The following is a 24,041-nucleotide window of genomic DNA, read 5'->3' as shown; positions in this document are numbered from 1 at the left end:
CATTTATAGATATAAATTGATAAAAAAAATAAAGAGATGAGGAAAATAGCAATAATAATAATAAAAGAAAAATATCCGCTCATTGATTTAAACATTAGATTGATATATTCGTCGATATATTATAATATTATTTATAATATTATATGTAATGTGCATGAAAAAAATTAGAAAATATATATATATATATATAACGCATTTGTTAAATTCATAATCGAAATTCAATAATTTTGAATTTTTCAAATATCTGGACTTGAATGGTTTTCTAACTATTTAATTAATCCTTTCAAATCAGAGTTTTTCCGTAAAAAATAATTCCTCAGACTAACAATAAGTTTTGAATCATCAATTTGTAATGTCTTTGTTCCTGAATGAAATCCGAGCAGCGGACGAGACGCAACTGTATTCGGATCGGATTTAAAAACATTCAGCGTGCGTCAAGTGCTCAGGATTTCTGGACTGATTTTGAATATTTATTTAACTTTCAAGAGAGGATTCCGAGGTCAAAAGTCGACCCTTTCTCACTCCATTATTTTTCTTTTCACGAGTAAATGAATGGAGAATGTTATTTTCTCTCGATGCATGCTTTGTTCTGGAAGAACTTTGATCGGACTCTTAGCATCCTCTTTTAAGGACAGGAACGTACAAATACGCTCCTATAAGATAAGAGAGAACCAGATGACCATACTGTACAAAGTACAAAAATAGTGAATAACTCAGTATTGTATTAGGAAAAATCTGTTTGATTTAAAATTGATTTTCAAATTAGATGAAACAAATAGCTTATTGTTAGAATTAAAAATTATAATATTAAAAAATTATTAAAATTTAATATTGATACTTTATTGCTTGAGCAATTGATAAACATATTAAACTAATATATATATTTGTGAGATGAAGTTATAATACATTTTCTTAGTTATATTTATATCATTACGATAAAAAATATAATAAAAAAAATATAATAAAAATATATTTATATAAAAAATATATTTAAAAAATGAATCAATGAAAGAGCGTCAAGTGTCATTCTGCTAAATTCAAATATTGTTTCGCGATCTTACCTTGTACCGCGTCAACATTCGAGAAGCAGATTGCACTGGATTCCCTATACCATATGTTCTAATATTACTCGTACACTGGTAAAATACGTGGTGAGTCAGAGTTATAACTGAGACATAATTTCGCATGGAACGGAGGGGTGACAAAGACGAGACAAACAGTGATATAAATATGAAATTTTTGAAATTAAGAAATTCAAAAATGATAAAGGCTAACACTTTATAAATTACTTTATAAATTACACTTTGCAAATTCAAGTATTTAATCGTTTAGCATATATTTATTAGCACATGCTCTTTTTTTTTCTTCATTCTGACAATATTTTATTTTATTTCTCTTATGAATTATATAGGACAAATATAACAATATAAAAAACTACTGCTTCATATATGTATTTTTAGAGAATCATAATTGAACTGTTTGTTATTAATTTTTAAAAATTCCATAGACATTGTGTTTTAATATCTGTCATATAGAGTTTTTATTTATGACAAGAATGATGAAGAATATTTGCTTGGACAAAATTGTTTCTTAACTGTGCCCTTTAGTATCTTTTCATGAAATAAAATTTAACATAAATTATACATTTGAAATAAAAATCGCGAAAAAAATATTTTGTTTCGAAAACAATATTTGTTTAATAAAGTAAAAAAGATATCGAAAAAAATATTTTTTACATTTATTTTAATGAAAAATCTTATAATTTTTACAGTTTCTTATCAGAATATTTGACAAAAGAAGGTACATATAAATTTTTTAATAAAATTCTGTTGCCAAACAGCTCTTTTACGCCAAGTTCTTCACTATACTTGTTCCTTGTCATTAAATAGTCGAAAACTCTATTAAAATTAAGAAGTTCCTTCTTAAAAAAAAAAAAAAACTAAAGATTGAAAATTATGATTGTAAATGATACTTAATCATTTTTTGCTACATCGATTTATTTTTTTGATACTAATATTATATGTCATTATATTATATTTTTACACACAAGCATATGCATGTAAGATATATTGTATAAGCACATATATAAAATGTCAAATATCTTACGAATAAGCAAATTTTTTTCAATTTGACATCAAGTTTTCATATCGATACGTTGATGTTAAATATAATATGAAGCTCTGTTATCTAATAAAATATTAAGTAGTGTTAATAAATTGCAACAGAGTAAAATAGAACGTGAGGATTTGCAACAATATATCATCAAATATGTATGTATTATAGAATATGTATTATAGAATTCTAATAAGTTAAAAAAAAAAATTATTCTAGATAATACAATGATATGTGCAATTGCTTTATGGATGCAAATCGATGAATTAATCAACAGTTAAAGTATAATTAATAACAGCATCGATAGCATCGTTTGTAACGCTTCCTACCGTTTGCGAAATCGTTTGACTGTATTCGTTATCCATATATCTTAGAGTAACTGTAGCCGGGCCGGAAGTTCACGAAAAGCAGGTCAGTCGCGAGAATGTAAAACTCAAATGTAAAACGTAGGTATGAGAATTCCAACACGCGTGCGAACACACGCGCGCAATTGCATTTGAAATATTTAATTAATTAATTTCTTTACATGCACTTAAACAGACGTTTCTTAAAATGCACACGATTTTTTTCTTTTTAATTACGCATTGAAAATTATAAATCCGTGAAATCGATTGTATTTTTTTTTAAGAAGATTTTGTGAAAATATCTAAAATTTCAAAAAATATGTATTGTTATTTAAAAAATATATTTTGTTATTTAAAAAAAAGTGATAAGAAAATTTTAAAAGAATCTTTGTAGCTTATACTTAAGTGAGAAATTTGCATGTTATACCATTTAATGCAACAATATGTGACGTTGCGTGATCTGTAGCTGCGCCGTAAAGTCAGATGTTGAGTGTCGATCGTCATCAAACGCATTACTTATCTTATATTCTTGTTTATAGTATCCTTATTGATATTTAACATGTTTCACAAATGTTTAATATTTATAAGTGCGGAGAACGTGCAATAATTTTCAGATGTAAACAAATTATAATAAAAACTGACTACACGTATCTTATTGTTATCTCATTTTCCTTTTCATAGGACGCGAAAAATTTATTAAACTTTTGTTGAAACGTGAAGCGCGGAAAATCACTGCGCGTGATTTTTATCAATGATTCATAGAATTGCATTCATACATAGAGAACATCAACTTCTCATGTCACCTACTTGAAAATGCCTTTTTTATTGTAAGAAAATTTTATATTTCCTCATTTGCAATTGCGACATATTGCGAGAATCATATGTTCCTTGATACAAAGTTTTAAATTATATGATCTTTGTAATAATAAACAATTAAAACAAGTTTTTCTGGAAATTGATAATTTGTTAAAATTAATTAAATTATAATAAAATTACAATAAAATTTTTCTAAAAATGCATTATTTTGAAGATTATTAAGAAAAGCGATTTAGATTCCCCTTATCGAGATGATATATTTTGAAAAAAATGTATCCACATATAAAAGAACTGACCTTTTACAAAGTCATTTTCGGCATCGCGCGTCATAAATGCGGGGCATAAACAAATTCTGAATACGAAGTATGTCTCCAATTAGCATAGTGATTGAGCAGATAATTTAGCAACTACGTAGCACACAAGGCTCGAGCAATATGTTTATATGAATCGAATGAACTTTGCGAATTGAACCTCTGATATTCATTCGCATTGCTAAGGCAATTATATTGCAATTCAGAATTCATATCACAATGCTTGGAAATATAAAAATAACAATGACAAAGGCAAATTTCGTGTCGAATATATGATAAAGATCTTGTTTTTCTTTAACTTACATTTTTTTTTCCATAATTGTTTGATGATTTGTACTCCTCCATTTGCTTACCTCATTATCGACATTATATCACTATTGACATATGCGTCTATCAGATCAATTCTTAATCAACAGATTTCGCAATTGCGGCTGCGCAACATTATTTATTGTAATCGATAATGTCACTACTTATTGCAACTGCAATCATAATACTTTCGTTGAAAGTCCACGTAATAATACCAGGTTAGAAAGTAAACACGCTGTATAACTTGACAGAACTTAACTCGGCCTTATGTACGCCTGGCGCCGTCAATTTTGCGTTTCGTTTCACTTCTTCCGCCAGTCGACCTCTTCTTTGCACTTAATTTGCATACGTGATACGACTTTCAATGCATCGTTTTGCACTGTGTCTTGATGTAGCATCGCATCATTTAAAATTTTTTACAATTATTTTTAATTATGATGCCATTTTGATTTACTTACGATGACATTTTGATTATGATCATTCTGATGACATCTTGCATTATTTTATTTAAGTTCTAAAGTAAATTAATTTTTTGCATTATAATGCAAAGTATTCCTAAAGTGATTTATATATATATATATATATATATATATATATATATATATATATATATATATTGATCTTAAAGGTGTTTTTTTATAATTCCTGATTAAAATAAATAATTTTAAGGACATCCTGTGTTTTAATTTTATTTAAGTCAATAACTTATGTTAATTTCTATTTAAGTTTATTTTTAATTTAATTTGCGATGATGCAATTTTATTTAGTTTTGTGATAGACTATCGAATTAAGAAGCATAATTTTGTGATATTTAGTAATTTTGCTAATTGAATAACAAATGCGGCTATCAAAATAAGACTTTAGAGTTTGATAAAGTGACATCGCGCGATGATTACGCATTTCGAGCTACATGTACATAGTTCACAGGAATTAATATTTACATTAAAAGTGCATATCAGCATAACCTGTTGCACCTTCTTGAAATATCTTGTATTTTGTAACGTAAATACATTATTTATATCAACTTTATTCAAATTATTTTCGAAGAAATTTTTTTTATGGAAAAATAGAAAAATAAAGAAATCTGTAAAATCGCAGCGTTTAAAAAAAAAAAAAAAACTGTTTTATAAGAACAATGGGGAGACATCAAGTCAATTAATTCGAAATGTATATACGAGATTTTTTAAAAGAGCCTTGATTTTTCCGGAACTACGCAAAATTTCGTCTGATTTTCTTGCCGCAATCGTCTCGTGCAACGCGCGCCACGTAATCGTTATTATGCTTGAATAATATTATCTGACTTTTCTCCGGTATAACAACTTGTTATATAATCGCGTGCTGCCGGTAAGAGCCGATCAGGAAGAACAATTAGAAAGCTGCACGGAGGTGTTTGGCCGCATGACCGTTTATATGATTCGGCAGCAGTGATGGCTCTCAGACTTCATAATTTTCCAAACTCTTTTGAAAATTTTCTCGATTAAACTATCGCCGTTATATAAATTTTGTTATTATAAAAATTAATATTAAATTTCTAAATTATATTAATATTAAAATTTAAAATTATACGACGAACAGCATTACTTTATTATAAGATTATAAAATAGTAATAATAATTCATCGTTATATCTATGTTATAAAATAATTATAGCAACTGCATACAAAATTCGATTAATATAATTTGATTTTTTTCTTTTTTTTTATAGGAGAAATATTGATTTTTAATATCATTGTTAACAAATTGAAACGACTAAAAAAAATATGCAAATTATCTCAACTTGCAAGGTTGTATAGAAATTATATCACTTTATTTTATAACGTTATCTTATTTTTTTGATATATCTTGCGAAAATATCAATGCTATTTTGAATACTGAATCTATCTGGACCGATAACTTTCTCAAGCTCAATACATCCCTGACTTCGACAACCGTCGATCCACCACCAACGTTATGCTAGTGATTGAACTTCGTTTACCTCCTACCCTTTTTCTTAGAACCGCATTAGATCCTTACTCGCTTTGAGGAAGTCGATTCAGTGATAATTCAAGCCTACGTTTAGTCTGTTCGTCGTTCTTGTTTCGTTTTTAAACCCACGTTTCTCCCTTCATTTGGTGATTAAACCAATCTTTAATATTTGTTATTTTCTCATGTGATTGCAAGCTTATTTACATCTTTATCAGTTATCTCTTGAATTGACTTGTAATTTATAAAGTGATTTTTTTAAAATAAATTTAATTAGTGCTAGAAAAGTTATCTAAATGAAACGAGAATATATATATATCTGTTTTTTTCGATAATAATATATAATACATAAACATACAAAAAAGTAAATGTTTCACTTTTAAAATAAAATCTTTTTTAAGATTTGTTTGTTTTCATCGAGTAATGTTGTATTTGCCAGAGGCGTATCGTAGATTAACTCATGCATTTGCATCTCACAAATGTTCGTTAATTTACACGAAAAGATTTATATTTCAAATTTATATTTCTACATAATAATATGCAATTTCTTCCAAAATTGTTTGATTTAGAGACTTTAGTTTTTAATATAATAACCGATCGAAAACCGAATTTAAAATTAAATACACTCTTCGGTTTTTTGCATTTTTTTGTAATGTTAAGTTCTCATTACGTGATTTCAATTATTCGCTTACGTCTCAATTGGCACATCTAGATATTCATTTGGGACTAATGGAGTACGCGTCTAATGATGATGAAACATTCACGCGGGTAAGTTTAATGCAATTTATTGACAATTATATGGATTCAGAAAGCACCTAAAAAAAGAATAAATTAAGGACTTGACAAGTTTTTGATTATTTAAATAAATAATTTACTCTATTATAATTTAATTCTATCATACTGTTTTTTTAAGACAGATGAAATTAGCTCCCCGATATTAGAAGTTTCATCAATTTTGTCAACTTTTGGCTCCTCCAAAACGTTTTTCTTCTTTTTTTTAACTTTCTTAATAGAGGTGTGCAAACAAAAATAATAAAGTGCATTTATGCAAACAATGTACAATCAAATCATGTAAAGAAACTTTATTAATTCTAATATCGGCTAACTCCACTCGTCTATTTCTTTATAAACCGAAAATATATTGTCATTGTTAAATGACTTTCATTCTCAATTAAATATTTCAAAATCATTAATATAATAATCGGCCATGAATGTCCCTACCAGAAAAATATCAAGATTATTGCGCTTGCTTGGAATGTTTTGGTTAATCTTCGTTCGTGAGTAACGATCACTTTTTTTTGGACATTGGTACAACAACTCCAACAATAGTTGGAAATCCCGACAACGTATGTGTGATGATGCGGAATAATTTCCTCTTTGCATTAGAAGAGAAAGATTCTCCACCGCGAAAAACGGACTGAAGAAAGGCGCGCGCGCGCGCAAACGCATTTCGTCGTCTCCAGAGTCTATTTTCATCCGACAATGATAGTTCGTTGTCCTTAACATGAGACATTCTCTTTCGGCTGACTCAAGAACAACTCAATCTATACGGATATATAATAATGGATTAAACCTGTTTTAAAACTATAATTCTTCCTCATCTCTTTAAGAATTAACCGTTCGAAATTATAATAAGTTGACTTTAAGATATAAGTTGCCTTGAGATATATGCATATATTAAATTCTCTTTTATATACTTTATCTTATCATTTTCTTCTTTCCAAGTCATGAATTATTTTTACACCAAATTGTCTGAGCAATCTATCATATAATGCCAAATATAATTTTTGGTGTATTCTTTCTCTCCTCCCCCCTCTCCCTCTTTTAAATAGTTACACAAATAGTATATATAAAATTGAAAACTTTAAGCCCAAAGTAAAATAAAATATTTTTATATATATATACAGGATGAGCCACTAAAAATTTCCTTCTAAAATATCTTTATAGATATGTTGGTTTTAGACAAAAAGATTTAAGACAAAAGTTAAATTATTTCGAAAGAACTACATTTTTGTAATTTCAGTTTTTTTTTTTTTTTTTAGATGGAAGCGTTCAAAAAATTTTGAAAGTCACCTCTATTTTTCATTATATATTCTTATCTTGAGAGCTTTTTAAAGCACTATAATGAAGTATTTTTTCATTAAGTATTTTTAAGTATTTTCGAGTTATTTTATATTATATTCTGATATATTTTGATATAAGATATAAAATATCTCGTAAAATATTTCTGATAATCTTACCATAATATTTTTATGTGCAGAGTAATAAGATAAGTCAATTGGTATAAAAAATTGATATAAAAAAATATGTAATTATTTACAATATATTTTTAAAAAATTATATATGTTTTTCTTACAATTGATTCATCTCATTATTTTAGAAATAATGGATAATAACGTTGCAATAAGATCTGTTTCTTTTTATTGATTATTTTCTCAATATTATCACGATATTATCGAGCTTTAGTAATCGCATATAAGTAATGGATCTGATAGATTAATGATCTTGTATTACAACATCGACATCGTTATCGCGAACGATGTTATATCTAAAAAGAATCATTTTTTTAATCTTTGAAACTGCAAAGTCCTTATATTATATCTTTGTAATTTAATCATGTTGCATTAAATTTTTTTACGATATATTTTTGCAAGGCAAAACAATTTTTAAAAAAACGGACGGGACTTCAGATTGAGAAAGGAAAAAGCTTTCAGTTGGTATGTATATAACTAGCGCTAAATTAATAGCTGTTCGATTTTTTTATTTCTTTAATACTTCTTATTTAATCAAATTTTAGCGAATTTATGCTCGCTAAACGAATCTCATGCAGCACCGCCAAGTTAATTGATCGCTCGACAACTCTCTGTAAAATCGATATTTGAGAGCGCAATGTTCCATGTTATGTAACGATATATAGCGGAACAATTTATCGAGCGATTATTTTGAATACCGATAATGAAGCGAAAAATATATTAAATCGCACCGCGAGAGGTAAAATATCCAATTTCCTGGCAGGTTTCTCAGATAATGACGAATAATCATTTCGACATCGATCATTTTCTAAATCGTTGCCATTGTGTATCCCGCGTCGTTTTGTAATCGTTATCGATCGTATCCGTGCACTTACCGTGTCTTCGGATACGATTATAGTAATAAATCGCTCGCGTACACAACAATGTCCGAAGTCTCCGGCGCGAAATTACCCGAGCGAGCGTAATTTTCTAATAGTCGAATGCCGTAATCGTATAATTACCTCGCGATAATTTTTTGTCACCGCTCTGGAATATCCACGCGCAACTATGTCATAATTATTGCACGTGAGGCAAGTCGGTCGAGGTCGAGCATGATAGGATTTTCGCAGCATTTCTCATATAAATTACATTTGTCGCTTGTAATTTAATTTATATGAGAATGTATAATTATATATATATATATATATATATATATATATATATATATATAAAATGCGATAAAAGGATTATAAATATAATAGATAAGAACAAACATATTAATATATCTATCGTAAATACTCATCATCATATATCATTCTTGAGATTATACGGGAGATTAATTTACAAATAGTTATTATCGATGAATAATTTATAGGAGCACGATTGCTATCATTGATTATATTCATTCATATTTTATTATCTCTTCCTATCGTCAACGATAAAGTTAGTCGACTCGTATATCTTCAAATATCGCTACATTAAACATAATGTAAGGTGAAATATTTATTCCGTTTTGCATCCGAGATTGATAGTGTTCTTTGATATTGAACAATTTAACAGATTGTTTGGTTGACACAATGTAAAAGAATGGGAAGGGGGAAGGGGGGAGGGAACTATTTACGACGTGTGCTACTTCTCGTAATGCGACGTAGGCAAACTAAACCTTTCGAAATGGCGAACGTAAAATTTAAGTGGGACATGTCTTACAACAATAACTGCACATGCATTATTCAGCCGCGAGACAAATGTATAGCGTGTCCGTTGCGTGCGGTGCTTGACCGCAGTTGCACCTAGCGTTAATTGACTTTAGCGTTAAATTTATGAGTAGACCGTAAATGATGCGTCGATATACCAATGAACGGCGCCCATTGCCGCTATTTTTCTATGATTTTGTTAGGTGGATTAGTATGGGAGAGACTCTCCCAGGAAAGTCTGCTCCGAAACTGTACTAAAATATCTTCTCTTCTCTACACGAGCGTAAAAACGACATGATCGATAGCCCGTTGAAAAAAGCCATCGGGAAGCCAGTTATAGCCCATTTTCTACGAAGCAAACATTGTATAATAATAGCGTTACTGCACAAAAAATAATATGTTTTTCGAATATATCAATAATACATTAATATATCAAAAATATATCAATAATTTATTATTCGCGGCGCAATCTCTCTCTCTCTCTCTCTCTCTCTCTCTTTTTCTTTCTTTCTATATTAATTGAAGCAGTTGTTTCATTTTATCGCATGTCGAAATCGCACGGGCATATAATATTTCGTTACTTTCGTACAGTTGCGAAAATTTTAGCGCTGACATTGTAAAAATTCGACACCATAATTTCGCGCAATTGCAGTTCGCAGTCCTTCGAAATTGCAATTTTTGTATCGATGGGTCATCTCTGTTGTGTTTGAAGTCGTTTTATTTTTATGGAATTCACAGCGTGGTTTCACGATGATTGTATTCTTTTTCCGATGCATCTTCGTCATTATTATTGATTGTCCGACATCATTGCTACGATTAACCGTTTGCCGCAGCTGTCGCGTGTCTCTTAAAGTGGAAAATTATCGGTGGAAAGATGCTCGTAAAGCACGTATTTTCTTTTAGGGCGAAAATAAAGAGGAATGTTTTATCTCATCTTTTACGAGCTCGTTTCGGCGTGACCTCGTTGCCTACATTTTATCGAGGAACCGAACGAGAATGTGAACGTGAACGTGATAGTAAGGGGAAGAGCAGGGAGTTGAAGCAGAATGAAATGAACGAACGAGCCCACGAAAAAAGTAAATCGGTCATACAAATAACGGCATCGGCTCTTTGTAGATTCGACCGAAATAAGAGAATGAGATAAAAAGTAGCAGAGATTTGTTAGTCTCTAATAAAGATCGAATTTTTCGCTTATATTGAGATGAAAATTAAATTATAAAATTTTGTAATTATAATTTATAAAATTAATTAAACGTGCGATTATGCATATAGCAAAAGGAAAAATTAATTGTCAAAAAAATCTTTTTCTGATTATTTTTCTAGACAAGGTTTACAGGTTTCTTCATTATAATGTAAAAAAAATATATATATATACACACATTATAAAGAGAAAGAAATCACATATATTAGATATATTATATTAGATATTTTTTATATTAAAGTATCAAGTTTTCAACATTTTGTGAATGAATTTATATATTATGATAATTATTTATCTAATAATTTTTTTAAATTTAAATGGCTCACATATAAAGCAATTAATATTTTTTTTAATACAGCAAAGTAAAGCTTTCACGAAAAGTATGTAGGTCTTCTCTTCGAAAAGAGGGAGTATTAAAAGAGGGAGAAGACAAAAAGAACAAGAAAGAATACAAAGCGAAAAAGTATCTTCCCCACTTTTCCTCCCCAGTAGTGAACCATCGTAAGCGGCAGTTCACTTGTCATGATGGGTCCCAATGTCTCCGATTATTCATTTAACGGGACTCGCACATCCATAACGGCCGGAGAATGATGATTTCTCCAGAAGACGGCGAGTTCGGAATTTGGCACTTACGTTCAGTCTTCTTCCGGTGCGCGCTTCGGGTGGACTGATCCTCTACATCGGCAAAAAAAATAATCATCGAGTTTTCTTGATAATTTCGGCGAAGAAGCGCGAATAATTCATTCAATGCTGCATGGGGAAGAAAAAATTGGAATTGTTCCGATTCGTAATTTTTTTCGATATCGAAGAAAACAGATTGATCGTTTCCGGTATAATTCGGTTTGATTTGTCTCTTGAAGATGCGAGACTTAATTTATTAACAACTCGATGTCTAATCATTCTCAATGTTTAATGTGTTGTCGTAATAATATAATTATTCGTTATTTGATTGTTGAATGACATTGTGCTTAAATATTATCATAAAATTATTCAACATTTAGTTCGGTACTTAACATCTCGCGCTCTTCGTGACGAAATACGTTTTCACGTGTAACTGCGAAGGACGAGCTAAAACTTTTGTCACTTCGCGGTTCGTTGCATGATCTTCTCGTAAGTCTATAAGGGGTCTATAAGGGGTCTCTTAGGTGTCAGTGACGCAAGGATCCCACCTCTCACAACATTTAAATGAAACGTGCGCCGCAGCCACGTGGTATTAGACCGACAGTGAACGTCAACGCGAGTAACTGCGCGAATATTATCTCTAGGTTCTCGACGTCTAACCAGGAACTTGTCTCCATAAATTCTTTTTCTTCGCTAGTACAATCCTCTTCTTCAAATTGAATTCGATAAAAACGCGCACGCGATCGTAGTCATTAAAATTTAAAAACTCGTGTTAATCTTGAATATAAATGTATAATAACAAAGATAGATAGACAAGGATAGTATTGACTAAAAAAATTACGAGGAGGCAGAGTTGTGAAAGATCAAAAATTGTGAATTGTCGTAGCCGAAGAGAAGAGTTTTAAAAGCATAGGACGAGTGTACGCGAAGCGCAAGCAAGAAAAAAGGGGGGTTTTGGAATTTAAATATTTATTATTTGAGGTTTTGGGTGTGTGTATGCGTGCGTTGCAACGATAATCTGCGTAAACCTTAAACCAGTCGACTTTGAAATCTCTGTTGGTACGCATCTCGCACGGCACATCCGTTTGCTCGCGAACGTGTTAGCTCAATAAACAATCCAACACGGGTTCCGTACTGTCTAACGTAAGTTGATGCTAGAGCTTCGATTAGTTCGAGTGACGAGTAGATTTTCTCGACAGAATACACCTACGCCAACCAGCGATTATATAAATGATGATTTAAATAAAAGTCGAATTGACTTAAATTAAAGACGGAATATATAATTAATAAAAATATTAATATTCGTTTTATCTCGACTTTTTCGAATGAATTTTTAATACTTGTACCGCTTTCTTTGCAAATATTTTATTACAATTTTTTTCTTTGCAAATATTTAATTACAACTACGACACAATTCGTGTCATATCGTATTATAAAAAATTGTGACACGTGTATCATGTGCTTTCTTCTTTTCTCTCGGAAGGTGTTCCTAGAACATCGAGGCAAAGATGAGGTAGGACAATTAGTCGGTGCCAAAACCCATGGCGCAACACCCTTAGTCATGGCATGTCGGAACGGACATTACGATGTGGCAGAATATCTTATTGAAAAATGCGGGGCGGATGTGGAACAGCCTGGATCAGGTAAGACATCTTTTCATTAACGGCTTCGTACTATCCATCGATGGAGAATAATCTTCAAATCGAATTACGCAAAAATAATGTTGTGAAAAAAATTTGTTTTGAAATTTTTATTTTTTTTTTTACAAAATTAATTTTTTTTCAAATATGTTGATAGCGAAAATTGTGATCATTGCGATATATATTTTATATATTATACGTCGATGTAATCTATTGCAACAACATTTTCATTGCACATACTGTATTACTACACAATTCATTTTATTTACAATTATTACGTTTGTGTCATTATTTTTTTCGTAAAACGAGACACTATTTAATTTTTCTCTTTGCTACTAATTGTATAAAATATATTTTTCAACATTTCTTTCCAAAAACAGTGGTTTTCGAAGGCGAAACGATCGAGGGTGCACCACCCCTGTGGTGCGCGGCGGCCGCTGGTCACTTGGCGCTAGTGAAACTGTTGGTGAGACGAGGCGCCAAAGTGAACTCAATCACGAAAACGAATTCCACGCCTCTCCGCGCTGCATGTTTCGATGGACACTATGACATCGTCAAATTTTTAGTACAACATGGTGCAGGTAGGAAACATAAAATATAAATTTGCAAATTATGTATGTATTTTCCATATTGAAAAGATTCAGCTGCGCTCTTCAGAATTACTACCAGCATGTTGTTTGAAGAGTAAATAAAAGCAAAGCGCGAAGATTTCGTGATTTGGAAAAATATGAAATGTTTGATAATTAATGTAATTTCAATAAATATATATTTACGAAATATTCCATAAAACATTCGATCACGCACGATTTTTTCTATATAGAAAAGAACAGAATTATACGTTATATCGCCATATATTTAAAATGCTTTTTTCAATTTTACAGATATCGAGATGGCAAATCGACACGGGCACACATGTCTGATGATCGCATGCTACCGAGGTCATGTTAAAATCACAAAGTTGCTACTCGCCTTGAAAGCGGACGCGAACCGCAAGTCCGTGAAGGGTAATACGGCATTGCATGATTGCGCCGAGAGCGGATCCCTGGAGATACTGAAGATACTCGTCGAACACGGTGCTCAGATGGACGTGGACTCCTACGGGATGACGCCACTTCTCGCGGCAGCAGTAACAGGTTAAAGCAGAAAGTTCCACGCACCACTCGAAGGTTCCCTTAAGATAGTTTATTTTGCTCATTTGAAGCGATCTGTTCCGCGATCATTAAACAGCTTGGAAAAAATCGAATGCTAATCGAAAACGTTTCTTTGTTTCCCTCTCTTAGGTCACACTCATATCGTCGAATACCTCATAGGCATTCCGCAACTGTTTAGCAGAAAAGAACGCATCGATGCGCTAGAATTGCTCGGGGCAACGTATGTGGACAAGAAAAGGGACATGATAGGCGCTCTGCAGTTCTGGAAGCGAGCCATGGATGAGAGGTATGTATCTAACATCTCTGTAAACTATTTAAGAAGCTACATACCTTATGTTAGACATTTTTATATAGTATAATTTTAAAGATTGGCTTTCCAAAAACATAACACGAATATAAGTATAATCTTTCTTACTTAAAAAAAAAAAATGTATCTTTTGCACTATTTTTTCTCAGATATCGGGGAGATGGTCCGATGATATCGAAACCTGAATTTCCGCCCCTTGTAGCCGCTTACGATTACGCCCGAGAAGTAGTCGAACCCGAGGCCTTGGACGATTTATTGGCGGATCCAGACGAGATGCGCATGCAGGCATTGGTGATTAGAGAACGGATATTAGGACCGGCTCATCCGGACACAAGTTACTACATCAGATATCGCGGGGCGGTTTACGCGGATGCGGGTAAATTTCGTCGTTGTATCGAGCTATGGAACTACGCTCTCGATATGCAACAGAGCATGCTGGAGCCGTTAAACCCCATGACGCAGAGCTCTCTATTCAGTTTCACCGAACTCTTTAGTTTCATGGTGGGCGAAGAAGGCAGACAGACAACCAGAGGTCGCAGAGTACCGCCGGTGAAGAGAGAAGATCTTTTGAGAGTTTTCGAAAAAGCTGTAAGTACGAAAACAACATTGTCGTCTGCAAATATGGCCCAATCCGCGTTTATTGTTACTCTGTAAAAAATTATTTGCAGGTTAACGAAGTAGCAAAAGGAAAGCAAATGTTGGACAAAATGAGCGATTTGGCATGCGAACGCGATCTAACGTTCTTGAACAGAGTCCTAGTAATCACCTTGCATTTGGCGTGTCTGTTAACACGCGAGACTGGGGAGAAGGACAGTGAAGAATACATCGCCTTACATAAGGAGCTGTATAAGTTAGTCCGAATAAATGCCAAAGGCAAGCAGGTGAGCGTCCGCTAATAACGATTATAGAATAAAAATTGGGAAAGTAAAGACAAACCTTTGGTATCATGCCTCCGGTTTTGTATGTTACGTTTTTTTCAGGGACGCGATGCGCTGCAATTAAGCCATAGTGAGGATGGTGCTCTGGTTGGCAGATATCCCACGTGCAAATTTCCTTCTCCTCATTTGACCAAAGCTCTGCTGAGAGTAGGCGCGGACGTAACTGCCAGGGACAATGACGGGAACACGGCTCTCCATTTGACTGCACTATTGCGTCCTTGGCGACCGGTTTTATCGATTGATTTACTCGACGCTGGCGCGCATCTTGATGCCGTGAACAATGATGGCAAGACATTCGAAATGTTGTTATGCGATAAAGAGCTTTACGACTCGATTTATCCATTGAAATATACTAAGCTCGCTTGTCTTGCCGCGCGAGTGGTCAGAAAGACGCAAAAGATTAGTAGAATACCCCAACATCTTCGCGCTTTCGTCGCAATGCATTAGCAATATCAAGAAGACGCAAATACAAGCGAATACGCATGTGCGCAGAACACGATATCCATACCGTCGATATCGAGATACTACGGCGAGCATCTTATCCTAAGCGACTGAAAAATTTGACGAGAATTTCATGGAGATTAGAAGTGATAATTCAAGTGTTGACGAACACGATTAGCGATTCATTATTCTGGCATTGAGACTCGTCTTTTTATATTAGTCCATATCGAAATAAAGGTAAAAGATTGTTCCCGTAAAGCACAATGCTTTTAACCAACAGAATGGGATATACTATGAAGCACACATGATCCCAAAAGATCTATATGCATGAGCACAAGATCTCTTAATTATTTCCTTCGATATAAAACATATTTTGAGATAAGATTTTCTTAAAAGAATTGGAGCGACATTTTGCTTGTATTTTACAATTGGTATCCTTTTTTTTGTGTTTATTATATTTATTTAAAATTTATTTAAAAAAGATATGAAGTACAAAAGATTCTAAAGACAATAAAAAAGTTGTATTTATGTGTGTGCGTTTCGCTATTAAAAGTATTGTCCAATAAAGTAAAATATTGTATATATCATTTTAATATGACTATAATATTTAATATTAAAATACTTTTGCAAAAAGAAAAATTAAAACACTTAATGCAAAACAGTTTAATCCTCATTTATATTTATTCTGATTCATACACAAACTTCTATATGTATAAAAATCTATGGATTCATAACTTTCTTCATAAACTTTGAGGTTATCAATTAAATATCTTATTGTATTTGTCATTTCAAATTGCATTAGAGTGCAACGATATTTTCATTGAAATAGAATCGATCATCTATAGTTTTTTAACAATTTCTTGTTTGCCATTATTCTCGTTAGATGGAGATTAGTGAATTAGGTGGATATGTCGAGAAATGATATATTTGGATAGATCTCTTTGGTATTGAGTGTGCAACATTAAAAAAAAAAAGATTAAATCTTTGTGAATAAGTTAAAATATTCATCGGCATTAGAACGCGATGATATTGAATGTGGGGATATTGAATATTGTGATTTTATTATTACGAAGTCGGCTAATTAAAGGCCTGTCCCTTATACATAAACCCCGCGCGAGCCATATTATATACAAACATATATATATATATATATATATATATATATATATATATATATATATATATATATATGTACCACGTTGATTGCTTAGCGATAATGATAAATATGTTGAATTCAAGAATATGTAATCTTAGAAAAATGACTTTTTACCTTGCTGTGTATAAACAAATGAAAAAAAAAAACGGATTTGTAATAAAAGTTTTCTGATAAATTATGAATAATGCAATTCTACACTTACATATGCTACTTTATGTATACAGAAATGATTACGAGAAAAAAAAATTTGCCGTATATTGCGTTTATATTTTCCATTTCAGCACACCTCGAAGCACATCACACGAGTTACTTGAGATTTTGTTAAGCCATTAATATCCCCAGGGTTAATGGCAGCAATTGGAATTGACTATTCATTCGCATAAGCAACGAGTTTTTATTCGTTTTTATTTCAAAAAATGTGATAATTTATACACATATATAGACTATATAGAGACATGTCGCTACATAATTATATACAATACATATAAAAGTGTGTGATGTTCAAGGTGCCTTTTGCTTTCGAGATATTAAACGATGTTACTTAAATACTTTTTCATTAAACGCGATTGTTTACACGATAAAGACGAATTTATACGATTCATATATATTACGCGATTTTATATAGGTTTTATATGTTGTATTCAAATCGTTTATCTTATTACATTTACAACGCGTCCGAATTAACTTCACCATTGTTGTACTACATTAGGACGCCGCATTACAATTCTCTACAAAGATGGGATCTTTACACTTAACACATATATCGAAAGCTATTTTATAATGTAAAAATAGATGAAGTAAAAAAATACAAATGTAAAAATACGATTTCGGTGATTCGTTTTTTTTATTCTACACAACTTACCGTCCCGCAAGATTTGACGTCGCTCGCGTTAGCTTTCCTGGAAGAACAACATATTTGCGTGAAGTGACTGTCGACTGTTAAAACTTACCTGACTTGTCACGTTGGAACAGATATCTCTCGATTGTGACCTGTGGAAATAATTAATGATATCCACGATGTATTTATATGTCCCAGTGTAATAAAAGTATTCCTTATATGATAATTTGTATATATATTATATCACTCTATTTTATGAGAAGGAAAAATGCTTCTCTCTTATAATGCAAGATATAAAATTTATTTTACTGCGATAAATATATTATACAATGGCGAGATAGCAAATACTTCTTGGCCTCTGAAATCGGCGGACCTATTAGTGCGAAAGTAATACAACTCTTATATCATGTATCAGAGCCCCCTAACTAACACCTTGTCAATGACAACAAAAAAAAAGAGGAGAATATCACATCTCTCCTCGAACACGTGAGAATTTAATTTAAATGCCGATGGAGAGGACGACTCGGTCATTAAAAAAATACCAGTGTGTTTCTATCATCAACCGCTGCTGGAACATCTGAGAAGTTTAGGAACACACACTTATCATAGGATTATTGTTTAAACTCTAGAAAAATACAAAGTCCCGCATGCGATACAAATCGACAGAGATTGTAACAAAAAACTATACATTGGAATAGATACAAATCATCGATACGTATAAAAGAGATGTCGCCGTCCATAATTCTATAATTTTACACACAGAATTATCTGCACCACGTTGGAGAAGCGATGAAAATCGTACATCCTATATTAATCGTCCCTTTCTCGGTCACCCTTCTATTAAAATTCATCGATCCAGCTCATTTTCATCCGCATAGTAAAAATACTATTAAAAGTTATTAGAGATGAAGAACATTATTTGTGACATCACATATGGACGGATTCCGGTGAGTTTCGCTTTTAAATTGTCTAATAACATCTTTAATGAGAGAACAGATAAGCTTGTTGCTAATTAAGGGCAGATAACCGTCAATCGTCTCTCTCTCTCTTTCTTCTCGGAATGTCTTTAGAAAATCGGGGAAGAAAATTCTCTGAAAAAGTATCTCACCTGTGATATGTAAACGAGCATTCTTTTCCCACTGCGCAGATTATTGATGTCCCAATATGTGGAAGATAATCAGCAGAGCGATCTATATTTAAAGATGTGTTAATAAACGAATGAACTCGTATCTGTTTAAATGCAACGCGTTTATAGAATACACGTTGTTTTTTTTTGTTTTTTTTTTTTTTTTAAACACGTTACATTTAAACAGGTACTAAACTCACTCTCATAAGATTCATCCGAACCGACACAAGAAAGTGATACCGTTTAAAAAAATTATAATAAAAATTCATACAACAGCACAGAAATAAAACACAACGACCAATGTTTTTTTTTGTAGTGAAAACGGATTTGGATTTTATTCAATCACTGAGATTGTGGTTATACAAGAGTAGTTATACAATGCACAGAATGTTCCTCGAGATCTACATGGCGAGAGAGAGGAATTATGTTTACCAAAAAATAACATCTCGCAAATGTTTAAAAATACAATTCTGTCCATGGTATTAAAAGTAATTCAAATTTTTTCCATGTACATACTTAATATTCAAAAAACTTAAAAAGTCAACATATGACATTTCTAGAAGCTCAATTTACTTTTTGGTAAACATGCTACGATGCATAAAACGCTAAACAATTTAGCCGAATTTAATCATCCAGTATTATAAAGGCATCCAATGTTTGTTCGCCGAAATCTCGAAGCGAGTGTGAACCGAGAGGGGATCTTCCTAAAAAATGGACTACAGGAAATTTCTTCTCATGTACTTAGGTCGTTAAATCGTTTACAGCGATGCAACAGTAGCATGAGTGTGATACAGCAAAAAAAAGAAAAAAAACAGAATAATAATAATAATAATAATAATAATAATAATAATAATAATAATAATAATAATAATAATGTGTGATCTCTCGCAGAAATCGTGACGACGAAACGCTGTCCCCTGTCAAATATCACGATATGACTTTCGTTATATATTAGAAAGTACGAATAATGCGATGAAAATCCAACACATAATCCACGATCTGCATAAAATAAGATTATAAACGAGCATACCTATGCTATCGCAATCCAAAAATCTTATCTGTTCGAACGAATAACGATTTTATAGCATTAAAAGTGCATTTTTATGATCGAAAGATTATCCTTTCGATTTCTATCCCCTGGTGTGAACCCAGCTGTGAAGCGAGCAAAGCGTCACTTTAGATCGGAACGATGGAAGACCGATCAATCTCTCGTCATGATAACTAAGAAGTAAAGACTTACAGACTATAGATTCGCTAATTACTGTAAATAACCTGTAAATAGTAACTGTAAATAACCTACACACTGAAAAGAAATCTACTGATTTACAGTAAGATCATCATGAAACCTAAGCCTAAGCAACTATAGTCACGATCGCTAATAAACTGATTTAAGTGAACAATTAGAGTAAAGACTTCCTTTAATTAGAATAAAGAATTGTAAAAAGGAACGATAATTTGGTGATAAAAATGTAGAATCGAAAAGTTGAGACGGTAAAGAGAGGGGATGCGAAGGTGATCATCGGTAGTCGACACGACCGTTTCAACGTTGAGCCATCACATAAACACGACTTGCTGATCTTCTGAAGACAGATACTTCGCATTCACTGTCCTAAGTTCTCTGCCAGATAACTAGAATGAATTTCTAGTATTGTCATCAGGAGTGGAACAATCCTGCAGACGATACACAAACACCCAGCTTCCTTACGCTGCGTCAATAAGTTATGATTAAGCATCAAAAGTTCGGCGATATGATTTTTTTCAGTCAACGTTACCTTGAATCCGTCGAGACTATTTCTTGATTTTTTAGTATATGCGCACATCAATCGTTCTGCCATCAATGCGTGATCGATTCATCATAGCTAAATACCATTATTAAGGAAAACTCGTTCATATAACATAAACATTTTTTTCTAAGTAATTATGTATGATTAGCACATAAATAATCATTAGTTGAACATCTCCCCTTGTTTTCTACTTTGGATCACAAACAGTTAATAATTGAAAATTAAAAAGATAAAATTAAGAATACAAGAATAACCAATGCCCAATCAAATATTTTTTTTTTTAATGTCTAAATATCCATATCATTTTGAAAAAGGATACTCACAGCACGCTCAGCATCCCATTCAGATGCGAATCGTACCATGCCCATGTCAGCACCTCTCATTTCTGCAAATTTTACTTCTCCAACATCTTGAAATTTATCACGTAGCATTTGCCATGTGGTGTTTGGAGGTAACTGTGTAATAAGAAAAATAATTAGATATTAAATCGCGAAGAAAACTAAAAGGATATAATGATGCGCAAAGTACATACATTGCCTATAAGGATGGTATCTGACATGGGTCGTGAACCGTTGGAGTTTTGTCGATTGCCGGCACCACTTTGGCCTTGATTCCCGGAAAAACCACCACCACCACCACCGCCGGAAACGCGATCACCATCTCCTCTACTAAATCCGCCGTCGAAATCCCTGCTACTGCCACCAAAATTGGAACCGCCGAAAGCGTTATTACCGCCGAATCCTATGTCATTATCCAACTTTGATAATCCGCGAGGAGTAAACGAATTATTTCCTTGTCCACCGGCCAAAGATGCTTGTAGACCGCTTAAACTACCTACGCCGCCGCCGAAATTGTTTAGATTTGATGCCAATTCATTTGTCAGTGACGAATTCAACAATGAACTAGTAGTAAGATTAGCACCCAAACCGGCGCCGGCAAGACTAGCCTGAAGAGCTGCAGCATTCGTATTTGACAATGCTGATGCTGTGAACAGATGCAATCTTTTGTTCAAATTCAAGAGCGAAATTTTAATCTATCTATGAAAATAGACGTATGACTCACCTAATTGCGCAGGTACGACGTTGTTTAAACCAGCGCCAAAAGCGCCTGCTGCTAATACTGGAGCCGAAATCGGATTTACCACTGGTGGATTGTTTGCTTGAACATTGGGAATGTTTCTAGCTACATCCAACAATCTATTACCTCCAGCTCCAAGTCCCATGCCAATTCCCTTCAAACCTGAATGATAAAGTAAATTAATTTACATATAAACACTGAGCACATATTACATATTAAAAAATTGATGTATATGCAAGTACCTTCTGGCAATTTGGGTGGCATATCAGGTTCATTAGCTCTGTCAAGTCTAACGGTCATACGTCTGTCATACAGCTGTTGATTATGAAGCATCGAGATGGCTTGAACTGATTCCACTGGGTGATCATATTCAACAACTCCAAAACCTCTTGATTTACCATCTTTGTCTTTCCCCAATTCAACGTGTAACACTTTTCCCGCCAATTTAAAAACTTCAAGCAGCTTCTTCTCATCGACTTTATAATCCAACTAAATAAATATATAGAACACGTAATTTCTCAATGTATAATAATTATTACGCTTCTTAAAATATATCGTGCTATACTAACATTAGCGACAAAAACCCTCGTAACCAAAGGACCATTGATACCTAGCGATTCTAAGAATTGTGTGCTAAGACCATAGGTGTTTCCGAATTTATTGTCACCACCGCCACCTCCGCCACCACCACCACCACCGCCGCCTCCACCGCTACTACCACCACCACCACCGCCACTAGGTGCAGACATATTTTGCCTTCCACCTCCTTGTGGCCTAGGAGGATCTCGAAATCTGTCATCTCGATTTCTATCATTATTACGACCAGTGGCTAAACGACCATACTTGTCACGTTCTACATCAAAATCCTGCAAAAATAAAAATAAAAATAATATACTGAATACAATAATTTAAACATTTAAGTTAAACAATTAAGTTAAACATTACTATAAAATCAGAAAATTTAAGATGAAATTAATTTTATTAAAATATTAGAAAATATTTCTACTTACTTCTTTGACAACAAGCTTTCTCCCTTTAATGTCATATCGATGCATTTTATCTACTGCTATTTTCACTGAGTCTGAATCTTCAAATTCTACTATCCCACATCCTCTAGGCTTATCATTTTCATCTGTAAAAAGCTCTACATGCGCTACTTTGCCAACCTCATTTCTAAACAAATCTTTCAGATCCTGCCAGCGAAAATCATAAGGAATGTTTGACACATAAATCCGTCTGTCAGAAGCTTTCCTGCCACTGCGATCATTTCTCTCTCTGCTGCGATCACGACTAGCTGAGTTTATACGATTTGGTCTGTCTGACCTTCGATTACGGTCACGCTCTCTGCTTCTGTCTCTGTCATCATTAGTCTGTGGTTGACTGCTACAATCACATATGATAAAATAATTATATATGTATATGTGTGCATATATGTATGTGTGCGTATGTATAGTAAATTATTTTATTGGAATATGTCAAATTAACCTTGTGACATACACATACATACATGCACATACATTAATGTAAACGACACTAAAATATAAGAAAAGAGTACATATTAGACATAAAAGTATAAATATGTAAATAAAAAATGAAAGCCAAGATAGAATTTTGCGATTTATTTATGTCGATAGTAGTACAATTAAAAAAATATATTAAAGAATATTAAAGAGAAGATATACAAAAACATGTTTCATCTAGCATTTGCATCAAAATTAATATCGTGGATACGTTGCACTACATCCTGCATTTGTACACACACATACACACGCGATTTCGCAGACGGATTAACGAGAAATCTTATTAGAGGATTAATTCGAATAATATTGTACTTACTCTTCCGTTTTTATCATTATCGAAAACAGGTTTTCATAAATACTTTAAACACAATTTCACAAATTAATTGTTAAAAGTATGTACATCGAGTGTACACCGAGCGTCGTATAAAATGGCCGTCGCAAGAAATTGATAGTCGCGGTCACGTACC

At 32.7% G+C, this 24,041-nt stretch overlaps 2 protein-coding genes across 7 annotated transcripts in view; one reads left to right on the top strand and one right to left on the bottom strand.

The window, feature by feature from the left end:
- The window catches only part of LOC126854450 (protein fem-1 homolog CG6966), a 26,469-nt gene extending 8,415 nt beyond the window's left edge, over positions 1-18,054 (top strand). The window contains exons 1-9 of one of the 3 annotated variants that reach the window (XM_050601351.1): positions 5,926-5,998; positions 6,562-6,617; positions 13,080-13,239; positions 13,617-13,817; positions 14,118-14,369; positions 14,517-14,673; positions 14,844-15,282; positions 15,363-15,575; positions 15,675-18,054. In XM_050601351.1, coding sequence (XP_050457308.1) covers positions 6,579-6,617; positions 13,080-13,239; positions 13,617-13,817; positions 14,118-14,369; positions 14,517-14,673; positions 14,844-15,282; positions 15,363-15,575; positions 15,675-16,079 — 1,866 coding nt within the window. In that variant the 5' untranslated portion in view covers positions 5,926-5,998; positions 6,562-6,578 and the 3' untranslated portion in view covers positions 16,080-18,054. Of the gene's footprint in view, positions 1-5,925; positions 5,999-6,319; positions 6,331-6,561; positions 6,618-13,079; positions 13,240-13,616; positions 13,818-14,117; positions 14,370-14,516; positions 14,674-14,843; positions 15,283-15,362; positions 15,576-15,674 lie in introns of those variants that run through there. The other 2 variants (XM_050601428.1, XM_050601257.1) reach the window with 2 other exon arrangements.
- Positions 17,604-24,041, bottom strand: LOC126854717 (myelin expression factor 2). Of its 4 annotated transcripts, none has more exons than XM_050601838.1 (9): positions 23,891-24,041; positions 23,065-23,437; positions 22,624-22,920; positions 22,297-22,543; positions 22,040-22,216; positions 21,510-21,961; positions 21,297-21,432; positions 20,966-21,052; positions 17,604-20,899 (listed from the first exon to the last, which is right to left on the bottom strand). In XM_050601838.1, the coding sequence occupies exons 1-8, from the start codon at positions 23,905-23,907 to the stop codon at positions 20,997-20,999; spliced, it is 1,755 nt and encodes a 584-aa protein (XP_050457795.1). In that variant the 5' UTR covers positions 23,908-24,041; the 3' UTR covers positions 17,604-20,899; positions 20,966-20,996. The 4 variants fall into 4 exon arrangements, with proteins under 4 accessions (XP_050457795.1, XP_050457877.1, XP_050457958.1 ...); XM_050601920.1 differs by having other exon boundaries at positions 17,604-20,864; XM_050602001.1 differs by having other exon boundaries at positions 17,604-18,219.

The sequence above is a fragment of the Cataglyphis hispanica genome, chromosome 1 (genome assembly GCF_021464435.1).
Source record: "Cataglyphis hispanica isolate Lineage 1 chromosome 1, ULB_Chis1_1.0, whole genome shotgun sequence".
NCBI lineage: Eukaryota > Metazoa > Arthropoda > Insecta > Hymenoptera > Formicidae > Cataglyphis > Cataglyphis hispanica.
Note: the sequence above shows the minus strand (reverse complement) of the source record. Positions and strands in the feature narration are given on the sequence as shown.